The sequence below is a fragment of the Nyctereutes procyonoides genome, unplaced genomic scaffold, assembly GCF_905146905.1.
Source record: "Nyctereutes procyonoides isolate TBG_1078 unplaced genomic scaffold, NYPRO_anot_genome, whole genome shotgun sequence".
NCBI lineage: Eukaryota > Metazoa > Chordata > Mammalia > Carnivora > Canidae > Nyctereutes > Nyctereutes procyonoides.
The window spans coordinates 35,576,317-35,603,804 of NW_026575134.1; the positions used below are offsets into that span (position 1 = coordinate 35,576,317).

Below are 27,488 nucleotides of genomic sequence, written 5' to 3' on the forward strand. Positions count from 1 at the left end.
GAGGATAAGTATCCTATCACAGAGTATGGTATTTTTGCTATATGATTTAGGCTACTTTTCTGCATGCAAAATTCCTTTCCCATGTTGGTGATGCACAAATATCAACCCCAGCTTTGTGTTTATTTTAATGTTATATCAGAAACAGTTCTTACTAGCTAGTGACAGAGTGGTGGGTTTATTTCCCTTTATACTTTTATCTTTCATTTTCTTGTTGGAAAATAAGGCACATGCCATCTTTTAAAAGCTGGCTACAAATGTAGGTCACTGGAAGCAGTATTGAGTCTTTGCAGGATTTTTCTCAGTCTTTTGAGTTTGCCAAAGAAGCTCTAACTGTGGCTGCCAGGGGAGAACTCAGAATTTTAAATAAGCTCTCACAAGTAGCTAGGGGGAAAAAGAAGAGTGAAACCCTGGGGTCAAACGGCAAATTTCTGGCTCCACCAGCATTTCTGAATTGTAAGCACTTTTGAAAAGCATATAGATAGCCTGATAATTTCCTGAACAAATAAAACGTTGACAAAAAAAAATGAAGGGAACATATTCTGGCTATAGTTCTGCCTTTAAAGGACTCTTCAAGTATTTGTATTTAAACTATGAACAGAAGACACACAGTAATAGTTTTAATAAAAAATACATATTGTATAGACTAGAAAAAGTAAAAATGTGTGGGCAGATGTGTTATTTATAAGGTATTGAGCATGCATAAAGCTTGCAAACTAAAATGAGAGTAGGACCAGAAAGTAATTTTTAATTGTATATAACATATTACTCTTGTTCTGAATCATTAAACTACAACTTTAAAGATAAGTATAATAAAAAAAAATGTTCAGTAGCATATATGGCCAAATGGGTATTTCTTTAACTTCACTGTTACAGCTATCTTAACTTCTGGCAGAACAAGGAAAACGAAGTTGGATCTGAAATATTTTTGTATTCTATTTACTCAGACCAGCCTTTACTATAATGTACTGAGAGCAAACAACTGACCATTCACAGGATTCAGACTTCTAATTCTTGTGGCATGATCAGTTAGTAAGATGGATGGCCAAAAAAAAGAGAGAGAAAGAGAGAAATGGAGAGCAAATATAGACTTAATCTTGACATCAGATTGACTCAAGGAAAGGAAATCTTTTTAATAGTAATTCAAACTTTACACTGTTTAGCAAGTACTACTTCATCTAATTCTAAATCAACTAATGCATCTTCTCTCAATTACAACCAAAAAAACAAATAAAGCAAAAGATACAAGGTACAATAAATAAGATCTTAATAAATGAGTTCATTATTTGGGTAACAGATTGATATTCTGGGATATATAAAAAAATGCTTTCAAATTATTAGATATTTGGTTTTAACTTACAGATTTAAAGTCCATAAAAGAGAAATCTAAAGATGTTAGTCTAAATTTTCATACTTCATTACTAAATACTTTATTGGTATAGTAATTCATCTAATATGATACAGTTTATTTTAAACTAATTGTTACTTATTCCATGACTTATGGGTTATTATAAAGTAATTCATTTTCAATTATGAAAGATTTTTCTCTATAATATGGGTAGTTTCACCATAACTGATTTTCAATTTGAAATATTCCTTTATTGGTATGTTTGATTTTTTTTTAAAGATTTTATTTATTTATTCATGAGACACACACAGAGAGAGAGAGAGAGAGAGAGAGAGAGAGAGAGAGAGAGGTAGAGACACAGGCAGAGGGAGAAGCAGGTTCCATGCAGGGAGCCCGATGCAGGATTCGATCCTCGGTCTCCAGGATCACTCCCTGGGCTGAAGGCAGTAATAAATCACTGAGTCACCCAGGCTGCCCAGTATGTTTGACTTTGAAAAATATACTGTAAGCCTTTAGTAAACATCAAGGTACTTACATTCCTGCTTATAACTATGTACTTATCTTGGGTACATATTAAAAAGTAAAATTTTTAAGCTCCTTAAAAGCATCCTATCCTCCCACTCTATTCTAACTGTATTTGATGTTGGATAGTACATAACGTATATAACAAATAACTCAAAAAGTTAATGCTGTAAATCAGGAATTAACCCTTTCCTCTAGATATTAGAGATCTCTTCCTGCATGAATATTACCTATCTGGCATGTCATCGCTAAAAATATTCGAATTAACTTTTAAAACTATATTATGAAATAGCATTCGAATTTACTTCTGAAAATCATGTCACTTTAATTCTATAAATATTAACATATATTGTTTAAAATTATGAAAAAGATATAATGGAAAAACATAGCATTTTCAAGTTCTAAAGAAATTGTGTGTATATAATTTTTATTTCTAAAAAAGTCAGCCTATCTACTGATAAATGCTTAAATATTCTAACATAAAAATAAAATTTTTGCTATTTTAGAAAACATTCCATAGAAAATTTTCAGAGAATATCTATCACACTATTTGAGATGATCAAGAACATTCTTTTAGATAAAAAGTTAACTGAAAAATACTTACCAATGTGTTTTTAAAAGCTTTAACAACATCATGTATATTGTTCTATAGGATTTTCTAAGGGGTGTAATTTTTCAGCGTTACATCTTACTGCTGACTTCCTGAAGGAGCTTTGACTACAATAGGCATGAATATGTTTTCAAAGGATGATGGATAAATTGCTGGGTGGTTATATAATATATCTTAGGCAGCTGATGGGGCTTTTTATCCTTTACTTGTCTTTTAGTTATACACAGTTTTAAGATAATTATGGTCTATAAGATTGTCTTTTCCCTTTTCTTGTACCAGCAATATTTGTCTTGGTTATAGGTTCCAGAAATCCCCAATCATACATCATAAAATTAAAACTAAACAATTATAGCATCTCCCACTACCCCCCATGTTGTATCTCTAAACACTGTTAATGCCTTGGTTTTGGTCATTTGTAGTTGGGTTGTTTAATACAAATGACTCTAATATAACATTATTGACTTGGGAACACTGAAATCTTGGCTGAATAATATGTAGAAAAAACTATTATCTATATTAGTCCTTAACATTTCATTTTTTAATTTAAAAAATATATTTATTTATTCATGAGAAACACAGAGACAGAGAGAGAGGCGGAGACACAGGCAGAGACAGAAGCAGGCTCCATGCAAGGAGCCCAATGTGGGACTCAATCCCGGGTCTCCAGGACCATGCCCTGGGCCGAAGGCAGGCACCAAACCACTGAGCCACCCAGGGATTCCCACATTTCATTCTTTTAAAAAAGATTTTGTTTACTTATTTGATAGAGAAAGAGAGAGAGAGAGAGAGAGAGAGTGCACAAGCAGGGGGAGTGGCAGACAGAGGGAGAGGGAGAAGCAAGCTCCCTGCTGAGCAGGGAACCCAACATGGGGCTTGATCCAGTCTATTTTCAACTTGTGAAAATTAACTGGACCACATTAAGAATATACAGATTAAAAACAATACTTTCTGTACTCTTTTAATAGAAAAATGAGAATGGCATATTTTTCTTTTAAATCAAATTGTTTTACTATTACAAAATGAAAATGAAATACAAAAGAAATATGAAATTTAAAAAATCATGATTTTAAGAAATATTACTGATAAGTGAAAGTCCTAAGAAAACAAAAACTGGATATATTTTCAGAGAAGGGCTGTATGAAATCCAAGTACATAAATAAAGCAAACTTCAAATAAAAACATCTTGCTCTGGGTTACTCCTTGTAAATAGAAGAATGAAATTAACTTTTAAAATGGAACATCAAAAATAAAATAAAATAAAATGGAGCATCATATCTGCAATATAAAGTAAATCTAATGGTTAAGACCATTAGGTTTTTTTGGAAGCAATTATAATGGCTTTGATAATAAATAAGTACATAAGAAAAGGTAAAACAGATCGGATGACACTAGAAACATTCTTCATAAAACCACCTATGCTGCTTTGAATGACACAGTGGCCCAGATGGATTTAACAGATATATTCAGGACATTCCATCCTAAAGCATCACATACACATTCTTTTCAAGTGCACATGGGACAACCTCCAGAACAGATCACATATTAGGTCACAAATTAGGCCCTCAATAAATACAAAAAGACTGAAATCATACTATGACCAAAATGCTATAAAACTAGAAGTCAACAACAAGAAAAAATTGGAAAGACCACAAATACATGTAGGTTAAACAATAATAAATAACCTAACTTAACCTAAAGGAGTTAGAAAAAGAACAAGAAATAAGGCCTAAAGCCAACAGAAGGAAGGAAATAATAAAGGTCAGAGCAGAGATAAATGATACAGAAACTAAAAAAACCCAACAGAACAGATAAGTGAAAACAGGAGCTGGTTCTTGGAAAAATTAGTAATAACTCTAGCCAGGCTTATCAAAAAGAAAAGACAATAGGTCCAAATAATTAATATCACAAATGAGGGAGGAGAAATAACAACCAATACCATAGAAATACAATCAATTATAAGAGATATTATGAAAAACTATAGGTCAACAATTAGAAAAACTGGAAGATATGGATAAATTCCAAGCACATATAAACTACCACAACTGAAACAGGAAGAAATAGGGAGACCAAAGAACAGACCAATAACTGGCAGAGAAATTGAGTCAGTAATCAAAAAAGTCCCAATAAACAAAAGATAAGGACCACTGTGATCTTTTAATATGTATATCACTCAGAAAAAGTTAAAAATTTTGAGAGACATTACAATAACACAACTCCTTCTTTCCCTTTTACGTGTGAACAGTTCATATCTACAAAAATTAAAAACACGAAAATAATGGATGTTAAATCCTGTCCCATTTGAGTGGTATATCTTAATAAAGCAAATGTGAAAATTTTTATGTCCATTTATACACTGCATGTAACACTAATTGTAAAGATTACCAAATTGCAAAGAGATATGTTTAACTGTAACATCTTTTGAGACAAATTTAAAGTGAACTTAAAGTTATTTTTATTTTTATTTTTTTTACTCATGAGAGACACAGGAAGACAGAGATACAGGCAGAGGGAGGAGAAGCAGGCTCCATGCAAGGAGCCTGATGTGGGACTTGATCCCAGGAATACGGGATCACACCCTGAGCCAAAAGCAGCCGCTCAACCGCTGAGCCACCCAGGCATCCCAAACTCAAATTTAAATGATTGTTTGTTATATAAAAACTATCATAAGGTCATTAATAAATATTTTAAACATGAAACATTATATTCAGACAAAACTCCGTGAGAAATAGAATAGAAAATATGAATCCAAGGCAAAAAGGATTGACGTATATTACCAGACATTTAAAAAGAGCTTATGTATATATACTTTTAAAAACAATGCTACTGACATCAAATTGCTATGTTATTTAGATTCAGTTGGATATACTTAGAAGACCGATATAAAAGTCTTTAACTAAAAAGACAATATATACAGGTGCTTCTGGGTGGCTTAGTTGGTTGAGCTGCTGACTCTTGATCTTGGCTCAGGTCATGATCCCAGGGTCCTGGGATTGAGCCCTGTACTCAGCAGGGAGTCTGCTTGAAATTCTCTCTCCTTCTCCCTCTGTCCCTCCCCTCATGTGCATGCATGCTTTCTCTCCCTCAAATAAATAAATCTTTTTTTTAAGATTTTATTTATTCATTCATTCATTTATTCATTTATTTATTTATTTATTTGTTTGTTTGTTTATGAGAGAGAGAGAGGGAGAGAGAGGGGCAGAGACACAGGCGGAGGGAGAAGCAGGCTCCAGGCAGGGAGCCCGATGCGGGACTACATCCCGGGTCTCCAGGATCATGCCCTGGGCTGAAGGTGGTGCTAAGGCACTGAGCCACCTGGGCTTCCCATAAATAAATCTTTTTTAAAAAAATACAATATTTACAATACCATCTTTTACAACTAAATAATATCATAATTGAAATTTTTAAGTAACTATGTAAAAGTAGATATATAATTTAAATTTTTTTTATAAATGTAAAAGCAAAAAGGTGGAAAGATCACTGTACTTTACTATCTGTAAAACTGGCCAAGATATAGAATGTGAGCTGATAATTATTTAATGAAGGTTAATAAATAAAAGTGAAATTCTTCATGTAGGTTTTAAACATAATCTTCATATTTTCAGGAAGATTTTAAGAGTCTGAGTTCTCCAGAGAAACAGTACCAATAAGATGTGTGTGTATATATATTGCTTTATATTATATGTACTTATATATATAGTGTACATATTATATACGTATCTATATATAAATACAAAAGAGATCTATTATAAGGAATTGGCTAATACTATTATGGAAGCTGACAAACCCCCAGGTCTGCAGGATAAGTTAGCAAGCTAAAGACCCAGGAGAGCTCATCGTGGTGTAGTTCCCATTCAAATGTTAGAAGGCTCAAGAATCAGGAAGAATTGATGTTTCAGTCTGAATTAAAAGGCAGGAAAAAGCTGATGTTCAGATTGGAAGGCAATTAGTCAGAAGGAATTCATTCTTAGCTGAGGGAGGGTCAGCCTTTCAGTTCTATTTCTACCTTCAACTGATTTGATGAGGCCCACTCACATTAGGGATGCCAATCTGCATTACTCAGTCTACCAATTTAAGTATTTTTTATTTTATTTTATTTTTTTAAGAGAGAGATAGAGCACATGACCTGGGGGAGGGGCAGACGGAGAAGGAGAAGCAAAATCCCCACTGAGCAGGGAGCCTGATGTGGGGCTTGATCCCAAGACCCTGGGATCATAACCTGAGCCAAAGGCAGATGCTTAAATGGCCAAACCATCTAGGCACCCCTACCAATTTAATATTAATCTCATCTAGAAACATCCTTGTAAGAGTACTTAGAATAATGTTTGATCAAATATCTGTGAGCCCTGTGGCCCAGTCAAGTGAACACAAAAATTAACATTCATAAGTCCACCCCTTGTCAACTTGCCACCCATATGTATTTCTTTAAACTACACTTACGCTACAGATGAAGACAGTCTATGTCACAATTCCACACTCTTAGATCTATCTCCTAATGCTGTGTTAACCTGAGTTCCTTTTCACTGCACTACAGCCTGGAAACTTTGCATATGGTATGTCAGGGAGGGCTGGCTTTGTATATTTATACAAAGCCCTTTTAATAGGACTCCCTTTGTATATTCTGCATGTCTCTGGAGTCACTGTCCTTTATTATTTGATGCCCAATGTCTTGAAAACTGTTGTTAAATATATTTTGCCCTGTTTTTTGGTTGTTTCAGGGATAAAGAAAATCTGATCCTCATTAACATATCTTGGTCAAAGTGTGTCTTAAGCGTCTATGTTTTTACTTTAATTTTATATATTTTTTTACTGTATCATAAAATTGATAAATGTCTGCAGAACCTAATTACTTACATAAATGACTAGAAAGCTTAAGAAATCCTGATGTGTAACTTCACAATTATTCACACAATCCAAAGAAGGACAGGTAAAAAGTATCCTGAGATTTTTATTATTAACTTTTTAAAAAAATTTATTAACTTGTACAAATTCAAGGTACCTAGGAAAGGTTGTTAGGAGATTAGTTTTCAAATAAAAAGTGTAATTGTCTAAAGCAAAATGTGTTATATGCCTACTAGGTTTTAAAATGTTGCCTAGGTTGCAGGAGGCAACGAGGAAAAATCAAACACTATTTTGAAAAGCATATAGTTGATTCTTTAACAATACAAGTTTGAACTACATAGGTCTGCATATATGTGGATTTTTTCTAATAAATATAGTACTGTAAATGTACTTTTTCTTTCTTATGATTTCTCAAAAACATTATCTTTTCTCTAATTTACTTTAAAAACACTATAATACATATATATACATATATATACATATAACACACAAAATATGTCTTAATAGTATTAGTATTATTTATTAGTAAGGCTTTTGGTCAATATTAGGCTATTAGTGGTTAAGTTTATGGAAGTCAAAAGTTATATGTGATCTTTAACTGTGAAGGGGATCAGTGTCTTTAACTCCCATTTTATTCAAGGGACAAGGGTTTTTCTGCTTCTGTCCTGGCAAAAAATGCTTATCTGGCTATTAAGATGTTTGATATAAAATCTAAGTCTCAATATTATGGTGGAATGTGCCGTGAAGAGCTTGTATAGCTTCTTTAGGACTGTAATCTTGGCCTTTACTCTCCTGTTCCTAGCAAGCACAGTGCTGTCCAGAAATTGAGCAAGTTGATTAAGACCAGGGAAAAGGAACAAAAGAAGAAATAAAAAGATTGAGAAAATATTACAAAAGCCAAACACCAAAAATAAGAAAAAAATGAAAACAGGCTCTGCAACCAGAAGAAAATTCTTTGGAAAATCATATAAAGATTTTTCCCTTTGGATTTTATGACATCATTATTTAATAAGCAAACTCTGACACATAAGAAAGAATCATGTTAGTTTTACCTCAGTATTACATAACTTTTTTATAGTGGGTATGGAAGTTTGTTGGTGTCTGTTGATAGGTATGGTATATTAATACTATGCTACAAATTCCTTATAAATGACTTAGTTGTTATTTTGCAGACTATGTAAGGAAATGAAAACATACTATGGGAAGAAATAACTTTAGATTCTATTTCAAATAATGACTTCTATTCAAATAATGGCTTAAGTTGGGTTCCTGTTCTGGACAGAGAATTTAAGAATTCTGAAAGTGAGAATTGTCCTTTCTCAGGTGCGATGTGTATTCTGGCATTAAAAAGATACATTATTATTATTATTATTATTATTGCTTGTTTCTTGTAAAAGAATGACTTTTGGTAGTCTCAAAGCAAAGTGAGATTAATAAATGAGTACTTCTAATTTCTGTATCTTTCTTCTAATTTACATCTTTAGAATACTGGTAATATCAGATAATATTTTGCTATTGTTTTCCTTTACTTAACTTTTTACAGAGTTATCTTATTGTGACTATAGTAATAGCTTTATTTACTATCAATTTTTAGTAGCTTGCTCATATTTTTCCCAATGCCAATATCAATTTAAAGTTTAGAAAACTGTTCAAGAAAATAACTTAAAAATGAAACTACAGGTTCAAATGTGATACTTTTCTTTAAGAGAAAAAAATACATATGGTCTCATTAATAAATTTAAATATAGTTTGTAGATATACAAAGACATATCTTGTTTACATATAAAAGCAATATTTTTTATGTAATGCTCAAAATGCAACATTGATTGGTATGTTCTATACCTGTAAAATATCAGCAGGGTCTTCTTTTGCAGATGCAACCAACAAAGTATGCCCATTGATAACTCCTTCTGCCAGGAAATACTTGAAGAGCAACGAAGAATAAATATTATATTTATCCTCTTCTGTAAAAAAAAGAAAAAAATATAGTCAGAATCCTACCGTACGCCAAGCACACTAAGATGTTTTTATAATTTTTCTCCTTAAAACAACTATATGAAATGAGGCAATAATTGTCTTCCTAAAGTATGGTTAGATAGGCTAAGAGACTTATCTAGATAGTTAATCAGAAGTGAGTACTTTTAATATAGTCTGATTCCAAAATTATTCTCCATCCTCAACACCACTGCTGATATCCACAAAGTTTAGAGGGTTATGCATGATTATAGCAAAGAAATCACAAATTTTTTTTTCCTAAGATTTTTTTTTTCAGGCTTTGCATCTCTAAAATGCTTCTTACCTATCAACCAATTTGTAAACTCACACATTTCTTACATGTCATAATAATTAAGCACTTAGTGTATGAGGTCTGAAAATTAATGTTTATAAAATTCATAAAAATAGTATTACTTCTACGTTTGTGTTTTTGGTCACATCCAACAGCAATTTAAAATTGAAGACCTTATTTTTTTCAAGATTTTATTTATTTGAGAGAGAGGAAAGAAAGCATGAATGGGAGAAGGGCAGAGGGAGAGAGACAAGCGGATTCCATGTTCAGCAGAGAGCCCCAGGGGGGGCTTGATCCCAGGACCCTAAGGCCATGACCTCGGCCGAAGTCAGATGCTTAACTGACTGAGCCACCCAGGTGCCTCATAAAAATGAAGACTTTGAGAGTTACTAAATTTGTACTACATGTTTTCCTAAACAGTTCTTTTACCCTTTGTTATTCCTTTATCTTCCCCTCTTTTTGAATTTTTATGAGAAAAATGATATGCCAGGTTTCTTTGACAAAATTTTTAAATATTTTTGAGATTTTGTGATATAATATAAGCAACTTAAGTATATCTTTTTCTTAATGTTACTGATAAAAACCTACACTTTTACATTAGCTTTTACTACTTTGACCACAACACAAAGAGACAAAGGTAGATTTATTGAATTACTTGAGAAGCCATTATTAATTTATTCAACAAATACTAACTGAATGCCTATAGTATGCCAGGCATTGTTAATATTTGTAAAAACTATGCTATTAAAAATATTCCTAAGAAGTTTGAACTTAAGGTAATGTTAGCATGGTGCAACTGTAAGAATAAAACTTGAATAAAACATTAAAAATTAATATTTGAAGGCACTGCAAAGCAATGAAAAGCAGATAGCAACCACAGCAGTTTCCTTCTTTAAGATCGTGATCATGACATGTAAGAATTTCAAGTTTCCGGGTTTTTTTCCTAAAATTGGGTACTTAATCTCCCTTAGCTCTGGCCGCTTTAAATCATATCTTTTCCAACTTAAGGTGGCAGAATGTAAAATTCAGTGTTGTCAAAATAGCTGAAAGTTTAGGGGGAAAATCCCTGAAGTAAGAGCTCTGCAAAGTTTACCAAATGTGTCCAAATCCTTGGTTAACCACTAAGCTATCAATGAATGAGTGGGAGAAACAGTAGGTAGGAAAGAGAGAACAGGATAAAGTTGAAAGACAACTAAAGCATGCGAGATTTACAAATTTGGTACTCCTTTGAAGGTATGCATTTCCCAATGAGCAGAATCTTGTCATAAAGAAGCTGAAGTCTTATTGACTTGAAAGGCCGGGGACAAATCTCAGGGCTGAGAATCACAGAAAGTGTGAGCCCCCAAATGAGTATAAATTCTGTATAAATATTTGGTTCTCGGGGCACCTGGGTAGCTCAGTGGTTGAGTGTTTTGCTTTTGGCTCAGGGTGTGATCCTGGGGTCCTGGGATTGAGTCCCACATCAGGCTCCATAGAGGGAGCCTGCTTCTCCCTCTGCCTATGTCTCTGCCTCTTACTCTGTGTCTCTCGTGAATAAATAAATAAAATCTTAAAAAAAATAGCTCTCTTCTAAGTTCTGATTGTAAGAGATGACCCTATGTGACCAGGTTAAAAAAGCAAAATCTAAAACCTAGAAAACTGAGTAGAGGTAGATACTATCTGCTGCACAGTATATTGAAATGAGAATTAATTTAAGATTAGGCAAGTTAACTGTTTATTAAAACAAAAATCCTGAAATCCTTGGGAAAACAGAATGAAATTCAGAATCATTAAAATGCAGTTTTTTACAATGTAAAGATTTTAGCCAAAAATTACTGAATATGATCCATACTAGGGAAAACACAACCTACAAAAACTGACTCAAAGTAAAATGTATTGGAAGTATTAAAGGAGGGGCACTAGCTGGCTCAATCAGTAGGCCATGTGATGCTTAATCTGAGGGTCTTGAGTTAAAGCCCTATGCTGGGTTTGGACTTACTTAATTAATTAAAAAAACAACAACAAACAAACAACCCCACAAGTATTAAAGGAAAATATATTCAATAAGTAAACAGAAAAGGAATATCAACAGAGAATGAGAAACTATTAAAATGAATCAGATAGAAAATTTAGAGTTTAAAATTATCACTCCTTATATGAAAAATTTATTTGGTGATCTCCTATCCAAGTAGATAGGAGATAAAGGAAAAATATAGCTGGTATACCTGAAGGAAGTTCAACAGAAATTAGCTGAAGAACAGAGAAAAAATTAAGAGATAAAATTAAGATAACTGAACAGCACCTCAGAGACCTGGAACAATACAGAGCAGTCCAAAACATATTTAAGCACAGTCTTAAGGACATTGGGAGACAATAAAAAACAGAAACAATATTTCAAGAAGTCATGGCTAAAAATTTCCTAAATTTGATGAAATATTGATTTAAGAAGCACCAGAAGCCTCTCCATGGATAAATGCAAAAAACCTAAATCTAAGTACATCAGAGCTAAATCTTGGAAACAAAAGGGAGAAATGACATGTGACATACAGAGGTACAATCATAAAATTAAGTGATTTCTCATCAAAAACAATGGAGGCTAGATGATATGATAATTTTGTATTCAAAAAGTTGAAAAAGAAACAACTTAATTAAAAATTCTAAATGTGTAAAACATATTTAGCAATTGAGTTGAAATACTATTTTCAGATAGAACAGCAGACTTCTACTACAGGACTCTAAAAGCTAAAGGAATATTACACAACATGGCAAACTACACTTATAGGAAGGAATAAAGATTACAAATAATGACAAATATGTGGGAAATTATAACACTCTGATCATGTAAATATGCACTTATGTGCATGGATGTGTGTGTATAGATGTATATAGATAGGTGTGTGTATGTGTATAAATTGTTTCTTAGAATTCCTTTAAAAATATTAATGCTTAAGGCAAAACTGATAGAAGAGCAAAGAAAGACATAAATTCAATTTGGAGATTTTATACATTTCTTAGTAATTGGCAGAACTAAGGAGGAAAATCATCAAGAAAATAGAAAATCTGAACAATCTTATAGACTATCTTATATAATATACAGTTCCAGAATATACATTCTTCAGGCATTTAGAATGTACATCAAGACAAACAAATGCTATTCCAAAAAACAAGCCCCAATATATTCCAAAATATTAAAATCTTACCTTAGAAATTGAAATTTTAAAAATTCCATTTATGATTAATTCCAAAAACATGAAATATTTTTGGAGAAATTTGACAATATATATGTATGAATTAGCTCTACACTGAAAAGTATAAAAATTCTGAAGGTCAGTAAAGAAAATGAAATAAATGGATACGTATATTATGTTCAGGGAATACAAGACTCAAATCTTTTCAAATTGATCTATAGATTTAGTGGAATTCCAATGTAAGCCCCATAGACTTTTGAAGAAATTGATAAGCTAACTCTGAAATCTACACGGAAATTCAAAGGTCCTAGAATAGACAAATTTGAAAGTGAATAGCTGGCAGACTTAGTATCTACTTTAAGACTTAGAATAAAGCACAACAATCAAGGCAATGTGGAATTAGCTAAAGGATAGAAATATAGAACAATATTAAAGAATAGGGTCCAGATCAACCTACATAATTGATTTTTTACAAAGGTAGAGAAATAATTGGTTTTTCAACAAATTGTCCTGCAATAATTAGATACCCAGATGCAAAAGACAACAAAAACCTTGATCTTACACCATACTACAAATTTAAAAGACCAACACAATTTCTATCTTACTTCATACTAATACTCAAAAATTATCTTGAAATGGATCACAAAACTAAATATAAAAGCTGAAACAATAAAACTATTAAAAGGAAACATAGGGAGTAACTTTGTAACCTTGAAATAGACAAAGATTTCTCAGAGTATTGAAGCATGAACCACGATAGAAAAAAAGAATGGAGAGCAAGCTACAAAAAGAAAATATTTGCAATAAATATATCTGACAGAGAACTGGTATCCAAAACATACACTAAAAACTCTTTTAATTCAATAAGAGGACAAACTACCCAATATAAAAAAGACCAAAAGATTTTAATACATCCTTCACAAAAGAAGACGCATGAACATGAACGTCCAATTATTGCATAAAAAGATGTTTAATAGAATAAAACATAAAAAAATGCAAACTAGAAACACTGAAAAGCCACTATATTCCTACTAGAAGAGGTAAAATAAAAATACAATACCAAGTATTGACAAGGATGTGCAACAAATAAAATGCTTCTACATTGCTAGTGGCAATGAAAAGTGGTCCAGTTACTTCAGAAAATAGTTTGGTGGTTTCTGATAAAGTTAAATTTACACTTATAGGAGCGAGCAATTCCCCTCCTGCATGAGACATGAAAACACATGTCCATACATAGTTGTATACAGAATGTTTATGACAGTTTTGGTAACAGCCAAAAGTTGCAAAAAACACAAATTTCCATCAACTCGTGAATGGAAAAAACAAATGGTACACATACAAATGAAATAATCCTCAACAATAAAAGAAATAAACTAATGTCCACGCAATTTGGATGAATCTTAAAAACATTAAGCGAAGTGAAAAAAAGCCAGACACAAAAAGCATGCATGGTTCCATTGCCTTTATGTGATATTCTAGAGAAAGTAAAACTAATCTCTAGTGATAAGAAGGAGTTAGGTGCTTGGGGCCAGAAAACTCTTTGGGCATGAGAAAATTTGGGGGGATGATACAATGTTTTACATTTTGATTGTTGTGGTGGTTCTATGAGTATTTATATTTTAAAATCTCACTAAAATATATACTTGAAATGTTTGTTTGAAATTTATAATTCAATACATTTGTTTTACTGAAACAATTTCCTAATTTGCAACTAAAACTAAAATACCCAGTGGTAACTTGTTTATAAACCTTCTCACACAGTGTATTAAAGCAAATCCATGACCAGAAGTATAGCAGATTCATATCAAGTTCAATTTTATATATTAAAGAAGACAGCTAGTTTTTTAATACTATCTTAACAAGTTAAAGTTAATATCCACAAATCTAAAAGACACAAAATGCACCTGATATGGATTTAGTAGCAATTCATGAGTTTTTGTGTGTAAAGGAAAACAATGCCTCTGCAATGCTCACAGCTGACAGGTGGAAAAGCAAGCAGAGAAATGTAGGTGAGATGACCATTACTTCCTATTCACTAACACAGCTACCATGCTGCAAAAAACAAAAACAAAAGCAAAACAAAACAAAACAAAACACCTCATTCTACATAACTAACAATTTATCTCTATTCAACTTTAGAAAAAAACTGTCATGTTTAAAACAAGAATTAATTTTATCTTAAGGAATTACTATTAGGTCAGTTTCCAGAAGCAACCATATAAACCAAGGTCATTAAAAATCACTGATGTAAAACCCAATTCAAATACTAAAAATCTTAATTCCTAAGGCTGACATTTTTACATGGAAAATTTATTTTTTTTAAGATTTTATTTATTTATTCACGAGAGACACAGAGAAAGAGGCAGAGACACAGGCAGAGGCAGAGGCAGAAGCAGGCTCCCTGCGGGGAGCCTGATGTGAGACTCAATCCCAGGACCTAAGCCAAAGGCAGACTCAACCATTGAGCCATCCAGGCGGCCAGGAAAATTTAAAACTTTAAAAATTCTTCCACCATCCATCATCCTTACAGAACTATTGCTAAAATTTGCTATATTTCCTTTCAGTATTTTTTCTGTGGATTTTTTTTATATGGTTACAATTACTGAATTTTGTATCCTGGTATTTTCACTTAATTTCACATACTTCATAGCCCTGTAGCTATCATGTCTCAGGGTGCATAATATTATAGAGGATGTATGTGCTATAATTTACTTCATCATCCCTCTACCATGGACTTTTCCTTCTGCTTTCAGGCTTTTGTAACTATTGTTACTATTTGTTACTATTAAATACAGAAGTACTAAGTGTCTCAGATCTCACATATCCAAGATGGAACCACTAACTCATTATTTTTTTCTATGAAATGTGGTCCTTTTTTAAAAAATCAGGATTTATTTTGACACCTCCTCTCCCTCTTTCCCTTTCCTTAAGATCCTGTTAGATTTATTTTCAAAGTATTTCTGAAATTTGACCACTTCCCTTCATGCCAGCCAGTGTCACTCCCCTAGTCATGCCACCAATAACTCTTGCCTAGATAACTGCAATTGCTTATTTATTTCTTTGCATCCACTCTAGTCCTCCCATTTAGTAGTGACCTTTTGAAAATACAAACCCAATCATGTTACTTCCCTACTTAAGATTTTTCAGTGTTTTCCCAGTGCTCTTGAGAGAAAGAACTAAATCCTTTAACATGGTCTACATGCTCTATGTAGTTGCTGCCACACAATGTGTATAAATAAAAATATTAGTGTTAAAAGTGGTATAATACTGTCATTTCCCTATAAAAGGACATGATGCTTATTTAACAACTTTTCAGGAAAGGAAGAAATAAACCTACTTAATTAGGAAAGTAAAAATAATTATTTGTAAAGTTAAGGACACATATTACGTGATCCAGTAAGGGAATGAACTAAGGTAAGTACTTCATAAACCAGGGAGACACCTACCTACAAATAACAAATGTCTGGGTGGTGCGGTTGGCTAAGCATCTAACCCTTGGTTTTTCAGCTCAGGTCGTGATCTCAGTGTTGGGAGATTAAGATCCACGTCAGCTCTGTGCTCAGCATGGAGTCTGCTTGAGATTTTCTCTCCCTCTCCCCTCCCATTCGTCCTCTCTCAAATAAGTAAATCTTTTCTAAAAAGTGAGTGATTTATCATAAATGAAGAGTAACAATAAATAGATGGTAGAATTCTTTTTCTACCTATTTTAAATGAGTGAGAGTTATAACTTTTTTCTTCCCTACATACAAGCCCTACTGATCTTATCTACACTCATAGCTTAAATTACTATCTCTGGTAGCCATACTAAATCTTAAGTCAGGACCTTTGAATAAATTACTTCACCTTTTTGGCTAGCTAATTCCCTCAAATCCTTCCAGTCACAAATTAGGCAAACTCATCTTTGGAGAAGCTTTCCTCAAGGCTGGGTGAGATGATCGGAGTGCCCTGGAGAATCTTGTTAACTCCTACAGAAGCATTTACTACACATATTGACATTTCTCCATCAAGCTTAAAAATCCTCATGGCAGAGAATGCATCTTATTGTTGTATTGCTAGTAGTAGATACATACTATACACTTAGCAAATATTTGTATAATTAAGGAAAAACCTGAAAATCTATTTTGTCTTGTGAATCAGACAGATCTACTATAGTTTGGCTGAAACCACACACACACACACACATCTATTAATAGTTATTGACCTAATTTTTTCAAAGACTCCTATGAGGCAGGCAAAACTAATAGGAGAAAGATTGCCTATTTAGGGATTAGCAAAAAACTAAGCTCTTCAAGCTGAAAATCACCATTTTTGTTAAACAAATTTCGAAGTTGTACACTAAGCATTTAATTATTTAGTGAATCCCTATAACACTGGGAAAGCAAAAATGATAACGTTTGACAGAACTGCCAAAAAGCAAATGTAGCTCTGGCCCGAGTTAATAGCCTAATTCTTAGATTGAGAGAGATGGTTGTCTTAGTCTATTCTATAGTGGTGGACCAAACTGACATTAGTATATTTCATTTGGGGACTTACAGAAATTAAAGCATATTCAGAATGAAGTGACCAAAATGGTGAAAGAACTTAAAAGCATGAAAAATGGGATATTTAGTTGGAAGAAAAAGAGACCCAAGGGAAGCAAAAAAGCTGTCTTCAAATATTTGATGGGCTGTCATACATAAATGGAATCACACAAGAGGTAGAATGAAGCCTAATGGATAAAAACAACAGGAATATCAATTTTTCCCTAAGATCAAAGTCCAAAGGAGCTGCCCCTTTCATTGTGCTGACAATGCTATTAAAATCAACAATGACTTTCTAATTATCTATTTTCTTGGACTTTAAAATCTTTATCTAATTTGTCTATTGAAGTTATTACTGCGGATGAATTTCTTCTTAGAACTACACTCTCCCTCTCCACTCATATCCCCTATTTTTAAGATACTTTTTGTTCTCAATTGACCTGCTTCTTTAGGCATTCTTTATATATGTAAACAGTTTATACAGAGTTCTCATTTCTTTGGTAAATAAATATGAAATGGTTCTATTGAATTTTTCCAGTCACTACTTTCAGCTATGCTTTGTCAAATCCTCCTTTTCACATCTCTTGACATCTAGAGCTAATTCAATGATTCTCTCAACAGTTTCAGTTCTTAACACTTGGAACAGTCAAGTTTAAAACTTTAACATTCAGTTCAATGCTTCCCCGTCCCCCCACCTTCAGTACAGACTAAGACTTGTGGCTTAAAAGTCTTATAGGGACAGAGGGGTTCTAAAGAAAGGAAGTTTTTTTTTTTTTTTTTTAAGATTTTATTTATTTATTCATGAGAGACAGAGAGAGAGAAGCAGAGACACAGGCAGAGGGAGAAGCAGGCTCCATGCAGGGAGCCCAACGTGGGACTTGATCCCGGGACTCCAGGATCACGCCCAGGGCTGAAGGCAAGTGCTAAAGTGCTGAGCCACCCAGGGATTCCAGGAAAGGAAGTTTTAAAAATACTTCTTCCTCTATGTCTTCTCTCCAAGTCTTAGTTCTATTGTTGGGAGAGCTGGGGGAAGAAAGTGGTAGTGATCAACTTACATAATTGGCTGTTTGGTTAGGGAGAGATGTCCCTAGCCTTCAATGTGATCTCTATTTAATATTTAAGACTGCTGCCTTTGCAGCCTATGCAGTTTCCATGTAAGTGGTGAGTGTGGTTTTTGTGGGTAGTGCTCAGTTCACTTTGGCCACATCTGTCACTGAAAAACGCTTCTGAGGTAGCATCTAGGTTTGTGGGGTTGACCATTAATTCATATTCATCTTCTGCTCTGGAAATGTTAGCTACTGCTGTCATTATTATATTTCAGTATACAATCTATCCCAGCAGGCCTCCCTCCTTTTTCTACACCAGACACAGAAAATAGTCTTGTCGAAAATGCTGACAAACTGTAGGAAATTTAAAGGAGGCTTCCCCCAAGGACTCTCTCACCATGCACTACTCACAGATGGGCTTACAGGTTCAGAAGTTTGGTAAGAAATCCATTGGGAAACATGGATGCCAGTCTCTGTCTCTTGCAAGCATCTTCAGTGTCTATGTCTAATACCCTTGGAAACCGTAACCACTTACTTGCCAGAGTGAGGGATCGGTTTTGAACTTGAATAGTAATATTCCTTCTCTCTCTAATCCTTGCCTATGATGCTTGGTAATGGTGGTGATGGTGATGGAATTAAAAGGAAGTAGCTGTGGGAGATCTTTGGGCCTGCAAGGAGGTATTTAATTCCAACTGCAGGAAAGTGGGAACTGAAACCTTTGCCTTCTTTTTCTCACTATGGGCCATACTCACCAATTCTGAGGTACTCAACATCCTATTAAAGCTAATCCTGACCACTAACTATATGCTAAACATGGTGCAATGCACGTCTCATGCATTGGTTTATTTAATCCAAGTAATAAGTTGTAAGATAAATGTTAATTCCTATCTAACAGGTAAAGAAAGAAGGCACAGCGAAAGCAAACAACTTGCCTAAGGTGACATGGCTAGTAAATCGCAGAGCCATGATTTGAATCCAGGCAGTCTGATTCCAGAGGCTATGCTCTTAACCTCTTTCATGGGCTTATTTTCCTTTATCTATCCCTTAAGTACTGATGTGCTTTGGCTTTAGATTTTGACTTGCTTTTCTTTTTATTCTAGTTGTTCTTAGTCTTTCTTGGAGTCTCAGACCACTCTGAGAATCTGCTGTAAGATATATATTACCCTAAAAATATCAGTCATACACAAATTTACATATACTTTGAGGGAATTAATAGACTCCCCCAAAGTTCCCTCTAGGGTCTATAAACCTGAGCATTATAATACATGCCTATGAATGACTTTAATGAAAACCTCTTTTGAATATTAGTCAAATAATATTGGCACCTGGGTAGCAAAGTCAATCAAGTCTCCAACTCTTAGTTTTGGCTTGGGATATGATCTTAGAGTGGTGGGATGGAGCCCACATCAGGCTCCGTCCTCAGCGAGGAGTCCACTTCTCTCCTTCTCCCTCTCCCTATGCCCCCTCCCCCATCTCAAATAAATAAATATATCTAAAAAAATAAAATAAAATAAAAAGGAAGCACAGAAGTAGAAATCAACATTCTTGGGAGAGACCTGTATTAAAAGAGAAAAATGTAGAGAAATGCTATTTTACATCAGAGCAATCTAAGCATAGCTAGTGAAACATTTAGAATCTAATATACATAATGAAATGCAGAAATAGAAAAGTTAGGTAGTATTGTTATGTCAAAATATGGTAAAGAATTTATGATTTCAAGTCTCAAAAGTATAGTAACATTATCTCATGTTTCAATTAGAGTAATGAGTATTTTCATCAGTTCAAGTTTTTACCTTACTCCTGAAGGGCGTAACATAACATCTCTTTTTTGCTCAAAGCACTCCATGATGGGCAGCCTGGGTGGCTCAGCGGTTTAGCACTGCCTTCAGCCCAGGGGAGACCTGGGATGAGTCCCACATTGGGCTCCGTGCATGGAGTCTGCTTCTCCCTCTACCTGTGTCTCTGCCTCTCTCTCTCCCTCCCCCTCTGTCTCTCATGTATAAATCAATAAAATACAAATCACAGAAAATTTGTAATTAAAAAAAAAAACCCACTCCATGACTACCTATTTCTTGCCACTATAAAGTAACTTTTTTAGCCCGGCTTTCACAGTACTCATTCCTTCATTCAAGCATGTATTTACTCTGCCCTTAGATGGTTCCTATGGTCACAAAGCTTACAGTCTACAGAATAAGATACATGCTTGGGTATTTTCAACAAAGTGCAGTAAGTACCATGATGTAAATAACACTACAGAAGTATACAGAAGGAATACAAAGCAGGAGTGAGGGTAAGGAAAGCAATAATTAAGGAAGTCTTTCTGGAAGAGCATCTAAGCGGAGACTTAAGGGATCATTAAGAGTTAGGATAAGAAAGGGAAAAAAAGAGACAACTAGAAAGAATTTAAGCAAAGGCCTGTAGAGAATGACACTTGGATGTAATTAAAAGTCTAGGGTGATAAACAGAAAGCTTGAGGAGAGAATGCAAAGAGATAAGACTGAAGTGAATCAGGAATGGCAGATCATTAAAGACCTTATAATCTAGGCTACTGAACCTGGATCTTATAGTTAAGATGGATAGAGAGCACAGAAAAGTCTTAAGCAAGGATATATCATGATTAGATTATATATCAGAAAGTTCATTCTAGCTACAGTATGAAAATGAACTGAAGCAAGAAAACACTGGAAGCAACTTAAGAAGCTGTTATAATTTCTGTGAGGGTTGTGGATTAGGGTCACCACAGCAGGAATACAGAGAAGTAGACGGAATTCTAAAATCTTTAAAAGGTAAAAAAAAAAAAAAAAAAAAACCCTTCAGGATTTAATGCTTATTGGATGTGTACAGGGTGAGAGACAAGTGTATCACTCAGGTCTCTGGCATGTATCACTCAATAGACTGAATAATCCAGGAATCAGCAGAAGAGGGGGGATAGATTTAGAGGAATGGGGTAGAATTTGGAAATAAGGGAAGTTCAGTTCTAGACACACTGATTTTGAGATTCCTCTAAGATCTTCAAAAGAAAATGTTGAATAGGGAGTTGATTATTATCTCTTTATTTCTCTGTGGATCCTATGTATGTAGCAATGCCTAGGGATTACTGACTATTTACAGAAAATGAGTACCCCCCCCTTCCCCGCATCATTCAGTTATGGCAGGAACAGAGACCTCTCAGGGAGAGTATGTAGCACTAGGAGAGGAAGAGGATACCAGTATTTTAGGGAGAGGCAAAGGAGTCTTAAAAAACAAAAGCAGAGGGATAGAAGGAAAACCAGAACAGAATGTTATAACAGATCCAAAGGAAGGGAGTACTTCAGGGAAAGAGTGAATAACCACATCAGTTGTTGCAGAGATCAGGAAGGAAGAGACCTAAGAAGCATTTCTTGGGTTTAGCCATGAAGAAGGTCACTAATGTCTCTGGCTAAGGTGGCTTCAGTGATGTGCTACCAGATGAAGTTAATCCAGGAATGACTGAAATATCATGAAAATGTATAAAAGGTACAGACTATTCAAGAGGCTTGGCTATAAAAGGGAATAAAAAAAAGGAATAGAGGAGTGGGGTTTTAAGCACAGAGAATTTTCCTCTTTAAAAAGTAAATAAGGCTTGAACACAGATCTGAGTATATTTAAGTACACACAGGAAAGAACTGAACAAGAGGAAGAAGTTAAAGAAGAGAAAATTGACATTGTCTTTCCTTGGAAAGGTGGAAGGAGGAAAGATCTAATGTTCAGGTGAAAGGATGATTCTCAAACAGGAGAAGGTACAAGACATCTTCCCATGTGTGCGTAGTGATGAGCACTGAGGTTTGACAGTGGGAATTTGGGTGAATTCTCAACTGAAGACACTACCGTTGCCATGTGAAATACTGCAAGTTATCTGAGAAAATGAAGGAGAAAGTAGTAACGCTGGATCTTTGAGAACAAGAAGGTTTGAAAAGGATGTGACAATGAAGCTATTGACAATGAAAAAGATGTGAGGACAGATACAAAAGTTACTGGCAAAAGCTGAAAGCTTAGTTGAAGTTGGAGATCATGAAGGTCTCTAATAAATGATAGAAATAAATAAGTCAATATATGGAAGCAGTGAGATGATATAAAAGGTAGAAAGGCTAAAGGTATAAATCTCACTCTGGAAAAAACTTTAAGATGAATTATTAGGTTTTAGTGTAAAATGATGATTTAATGTCAGAGAAACCTGCTTGCAAATCTCAGCTACTAAGTGTGTGACCTTGGCAAGTTACTTGACTTCTCTTAAAATTCCAATCTCCTGTAAAACTAAATGATAAAATACATTATCAAAGGTTTGGCATGGGGCAGCCTGGGTGGCTCAGCGGTTTAGCGCCGCCTTCAGCCCAGGGTGTGATCCTGGAGACCCGGGATGGAGCCTGCTTCTCCCTCTGCCTGTGTCACTGCCTCTTTCTCTGTGTGTGTGTGTGTGTGTGTGTGTCTCTCATGAATAAATAAATAAAATGTTTTTTTTAAAAAGATTTATTTATTTATTTGTGATAGAGAAAGAGAGGCAGAGACACGGGAGGAGGGAGAAGCAGGCTCCATGCCAGGGGCCTGACTTGGGACTCGATCCCGGGACTCCAGGATCATGCCCCGGGCCGAAGGCAGGCGCTAAACCGCTGAGCCACCCAGGGATCCCCCAATAAATAAAATGTTAAAAAAAAAAAAAAGGTTTGGCATGATACGCAGCACACAGTAAATCCTCAATAAATATTATATATTTCAATAATAATATTTAAGATATTAGAATTTGTCTTACATGAAATGGGTATTATACAAAGCAAATTGGAAAGATTTAGAAGGGATAAGAAAGTAGGAAATTGAACTGGTGCAGCCACTCTGGAAAACTGTGTGGAGGTTCCTCAAAGAATTAAAAATAGACCTGCCCTACGACCCAGCAATTGCACTGTTAGGGATTTACCCCAAAGATTCAGATGCAATGAAACGCCGGGACACCTGCACCCCGATGTTTCTAGCAGCCATGTCCACAATAGCCAAACTGTGGAAGGAGCCTCGGTGCCCATCGAAAGATGAATGGATAAAGAAGATGTGGTCTATGTATACAATGGAATATTACTCAGCCATTAGAAACGACAAATACCCACCATTTGCTTCAACGTGGATGGAACTGGAGGGTATTATGCTGAGTGAAGTAAGTCAATTGGAGAAGGACAAACAGTGTATGTTCTCATTCATTTGGGGAATATGAATAATAGTGAAAGGGAATATAAGGGAAGGGAGAAGAAATGTGTGGGAAATATCAGAAAGGGAGACAGAACATAAAGACTTCTAACTCTGGGAAATGAACTAGGGGTGGTGAAGGGGGAGGAGGGCGGGGGGTGGGGGTGAATGGGTGACGGGCACTGAGGGGGACACTTGACGGGATGAGCACTGGGTGTTATTCTGTATGTTGGTAAATTGAACACCAATAAAAATTAATTTATTAAAAAAAAAGAAAGTAGGAAATTGAATCTACAGAAGGAAGAAAAGAATATTACAGAGATAAAAGTGACAGAGAAGATCATTGGAATAGCTTAATTCTTGGACAATGACCAAAGATAACAAAGAGGTAAAGGATGATGGATTTAGCTGGCCATAAAGTTAAAAAACAAAAATCCCAGCATTCCTCTAGTGATTGAAAAGTAAATAGCCTTGCCTCTGCATACTACAATTTGAGAAGCTGGTCTACGGTTCTGAAGTTTTACAATATGAAATCTACAAGTAGATAGTTGAGGCAAGAAACCCAGGGGAAAGAAGCCAAACTTTCCCTCTAATTCCAAATAAATAATCTCTACTTTTCGAAGAGCTTTACTACATAAGCATACTATGTTGATGTCCACTTTTGTACATTAGTTTTCCATCTGAGTACTCTCTCTTGGGTTCCCCTCAACTTCTACCCATAGACTGATTCAATTTAAGCCTTTTCTATAACTTTTATATCTGCAAAAACATATACATACTGTGCATATTTATTCCATGTGCAACCAACATCCAGTTTAAGTTCAGAAAGGGTAAAAATCAAGACATTATTATTTAAGGATTTTATTTATTTATTCATGAAAGACACATAGAGAAGCAGAAACATAGGCAGAGGGAGAAGTAGGCTCCGTGCAGGAGTCCAATGTGGGACTGGATCCTGGGACTCTGGGATCACACCCTGAGCTGAAGGCAGATGCTCAACCACTGAGCCACCCAGGCGTCCTAGTAAAAACCAAGATTTGTACTGCCTAGCAGAGCTAAACACACTGTAGGTGCTTAGATGCTTCAGGACAAAAGGTCAGGCAGTTTTACTAAAAAACTGCAGGGATACCAGTTTGTCATATTACAGTCTTTCAACAAGTTGTACTATTATAAAATAAGTTAAGAAAAGTACAAAATATAATACAAAGCAAGTACTGGTATGCTTTTTCCTAAAGAGTCAGAAAATAAGTATTTCAGACTTGTGAATGGTCTGTTGAAACCACTCAACCCTGCCCTTCTATCACAGAAGCAACCATACATAGACAATGTACAAATAATTAAGCATGGTTGTGTTCCAATAGAACTTTATTTATAGATAGGTCACTGGCCCACAGGCTATAGTTTGCCAACTCGTGCATAATAAGGAAAATGCTCCCCCAATTTATTACACGGTATAAAAGAAAAAACAAAGCTCAGCAATTTCAGAAAGGTGGAAGGCAATCAATGAGAAAATATTATGATATCCTATGAGAAATATATTGAGAGTGCTTAGTTTTTGCTAGTACATGAAATAATAAATTAAAATAGTGAAAAGAGTAGCATAGTCTAAGGTGAGCCTCACGATTGCTATTTCCTAGTATTCATGCCTTTGTATAATCTCTTCTTTTTGACTGTGTGTGGAAGCTGTGACTTGTTTCTAACCAGAAGAATATGGCAAAGGTAATAGGATGTCACCCCTTCTGTAACATAAAACTGTAACATCTGTCTTGCTGAGATACATTCTTCTTCACTGTTTTTGAAGAAATAAGATCCCATGTTGTGAGCTGCTCTATGGAGAGGCAGCCTCTGACTAACAGGGAGCAAGGAACTGAATGCTGCCAATAACCATGTGAGCCTGAAAGCAGATCCTTCCCCTGCCAAGCCTTCAGATGAGAACCCAGTCCTAATTTTGACTGTTGGCTTGCAGAAGACCCTGATAATCTGTGCTTGGACTTCCAAACAACAGAAATCATGAGATAATAAATGTGTGTTGTTTCAAAACTAAGTTTGTGTTAGTAATGTTACACAGTAATAACTAATAGAAAAGTTATACTCAGAGCTAGTTGTAATTAACTGTCCAACAGTATATCACTTGTTTCCTACTTCTAGAATGAAAATGATATAATTAACATAAGCAATTAATTTAAAAATAATGCACTCATGTGTCACATAACTTGTATTGATGACTGACAATTTTTTTTTGAAGATTTTATTTATTTATTTATTCATGAAAGACACAGAGGGAGAGAGAGGCAGAGACACAGACAGAGGGAGAAGCGGGCTCCATGCAGGGAGTCCGATGTGGGACTTGATCCCCGGACTCTAGGATCACGCCCTGGGCCGAAGGCAGGCACTAAACCGCTGAGCCACTCAGAGATCCCCAATAACTGACAATTTCTATTAAATCTTTTGATGCTCAATATCTCTGCAAACAGATCAGGATCCTTCATTTTAAAAGAAACTGTATAAACTAAATATTTATGCCATTCCTTCACTTTTGATACTTTAAAGATGTCCCAAATTTATCCTTGCACCAGACTATCAGAAAGCAATTTAAATATAAACATCTCAAAACCTAGTCCAGTACTAAAGAATGAAATATGTTTAAGGAAAAGTCTGTCGTTGATTTTCTAAGTAAATGGAGGGGTCTCTTAGTTATTCAATTGAGAATGACTTATTATAAATTCATATTCATTTATTTAGCTATATTTGGAAGCTACCCTGGGTTTCTGGCAGTGCTCACTATCTCTAGTTTTCATAGTTCCATTACTACTGAAACCATAAGTACCCTGTTCTGCAAGCACGTACTCATGTGCATGCACACACTTATGTGCACAATTGCCTTGGTAAATGAGTAATTTATTTCAAAGAGAAATCGTTAAAAAATTGCCAATCTATAGTGAAAGTCTATTAATTTAAGCCATCTTCATGTTTTAACTTTAACTTCTGGAATAAAAAAAAATCTTTGACTAATGAGCAATATAGCAATGCCCTATGCTCTTAACCACTGACTTTATTTCTTTTAAAGATTTTATTTACTTATGAGAGATACACAGAGAAAGGCAAAGACATAGGCAGAAGGAGAAGCAGGCTCCCTGTAGGGAGCCTGATGCAGGACTTGATCCCAGACCCCGAGATCATGACCTGAATTGAAGGCAGATGCTCAACTACTGAGCCACCCAGGTGCCCCCCTAACTACTGACTTTAAATCTCCATAATTGGTTTATATTTGGAACAATTCAAACATCTTTTAAGGCAGACTTCATCTACTGTACAAGTTTTATTGACCTGGGAATGAAAAGTAGAGAACCTAGTATATAAAACTACTGCTAATCTAATCTTCCAAAAATGTGAAAATGTTTCCAAATTTTGCTTTAAATTTTCCTTTTATATTTTATATTTTATTTTTTTTTGGTTTTCCTTTTTTTAATAAAAAAGATTTATTTTTAAAAAAGATTTATCTATTTGAGAGAGAGAGAGAGAGAGAGAGAGAGAGAGAGATAATGGGTGGGGGAGGGGCAGAGGTAGAGGGAGGGAGAGAATCCCAAGCAAACTTTCCACCAAGCACTATAACCAACAGGGAGCTTGATTCCAGATCATGACCTGAGCTGAAATTGAGACTTAGCCACTTACCTGACTGAGCCAACCAGGGATTCCCTGGAAGTATTTTATCTGACAGAGAGAGAGAGAGAGAGAGAGAGAGAGAGAGAGAGAACAAGCAGTGGGAGGGGCAGAGGGAGAGGGAGAAAATCTCAAGTAGATTCTGCATTGAGCATGGAGTCCAACATGGGGTTCTATTCTATGACCATGAGATGACCTGAGCCAAAACATAGTTTAACCAACTGAGCCACCCACATCCTCCTACTTTAAGGTGTCTAAAGAAAACAAGCTAATAGATGATAAAACTAAGTTCACCACAGTTATAT

The 27,488-nt window shown here is 34.9% G+C and overlaps 1 protein-coding gene across 5 annotated transcripts in view; it reads right to left on the reverse strand.

The window, feature by feature from the left end:
- Window positions 1-27,488, reverse strand: part of ELP4 (elongator acetyltransferase complex subunit 4) — a 252,754-nt gene that overhangs the window by 211,794 nt on the left and 13,472 nt on the right. For all 5 annotated transcript variants that reach the window (XR_008661309.1, XR_008661310.1, XR_008661311.1 and 2 more), the window contains exon 3: window positions 9,159-9,280. Coding sequence is in view for 2 of the 5 variants with exons in the window: in XM_055301054.1 (XP_055157029.1) it covers window positions 9,159-9,280 (122 nt within the window). In the remaining 3 variants the exon portion in view is untranslated. The remainder of the gene's footprint in view (window positions 1-9,158; window positions 9,281-27,488) is intronic.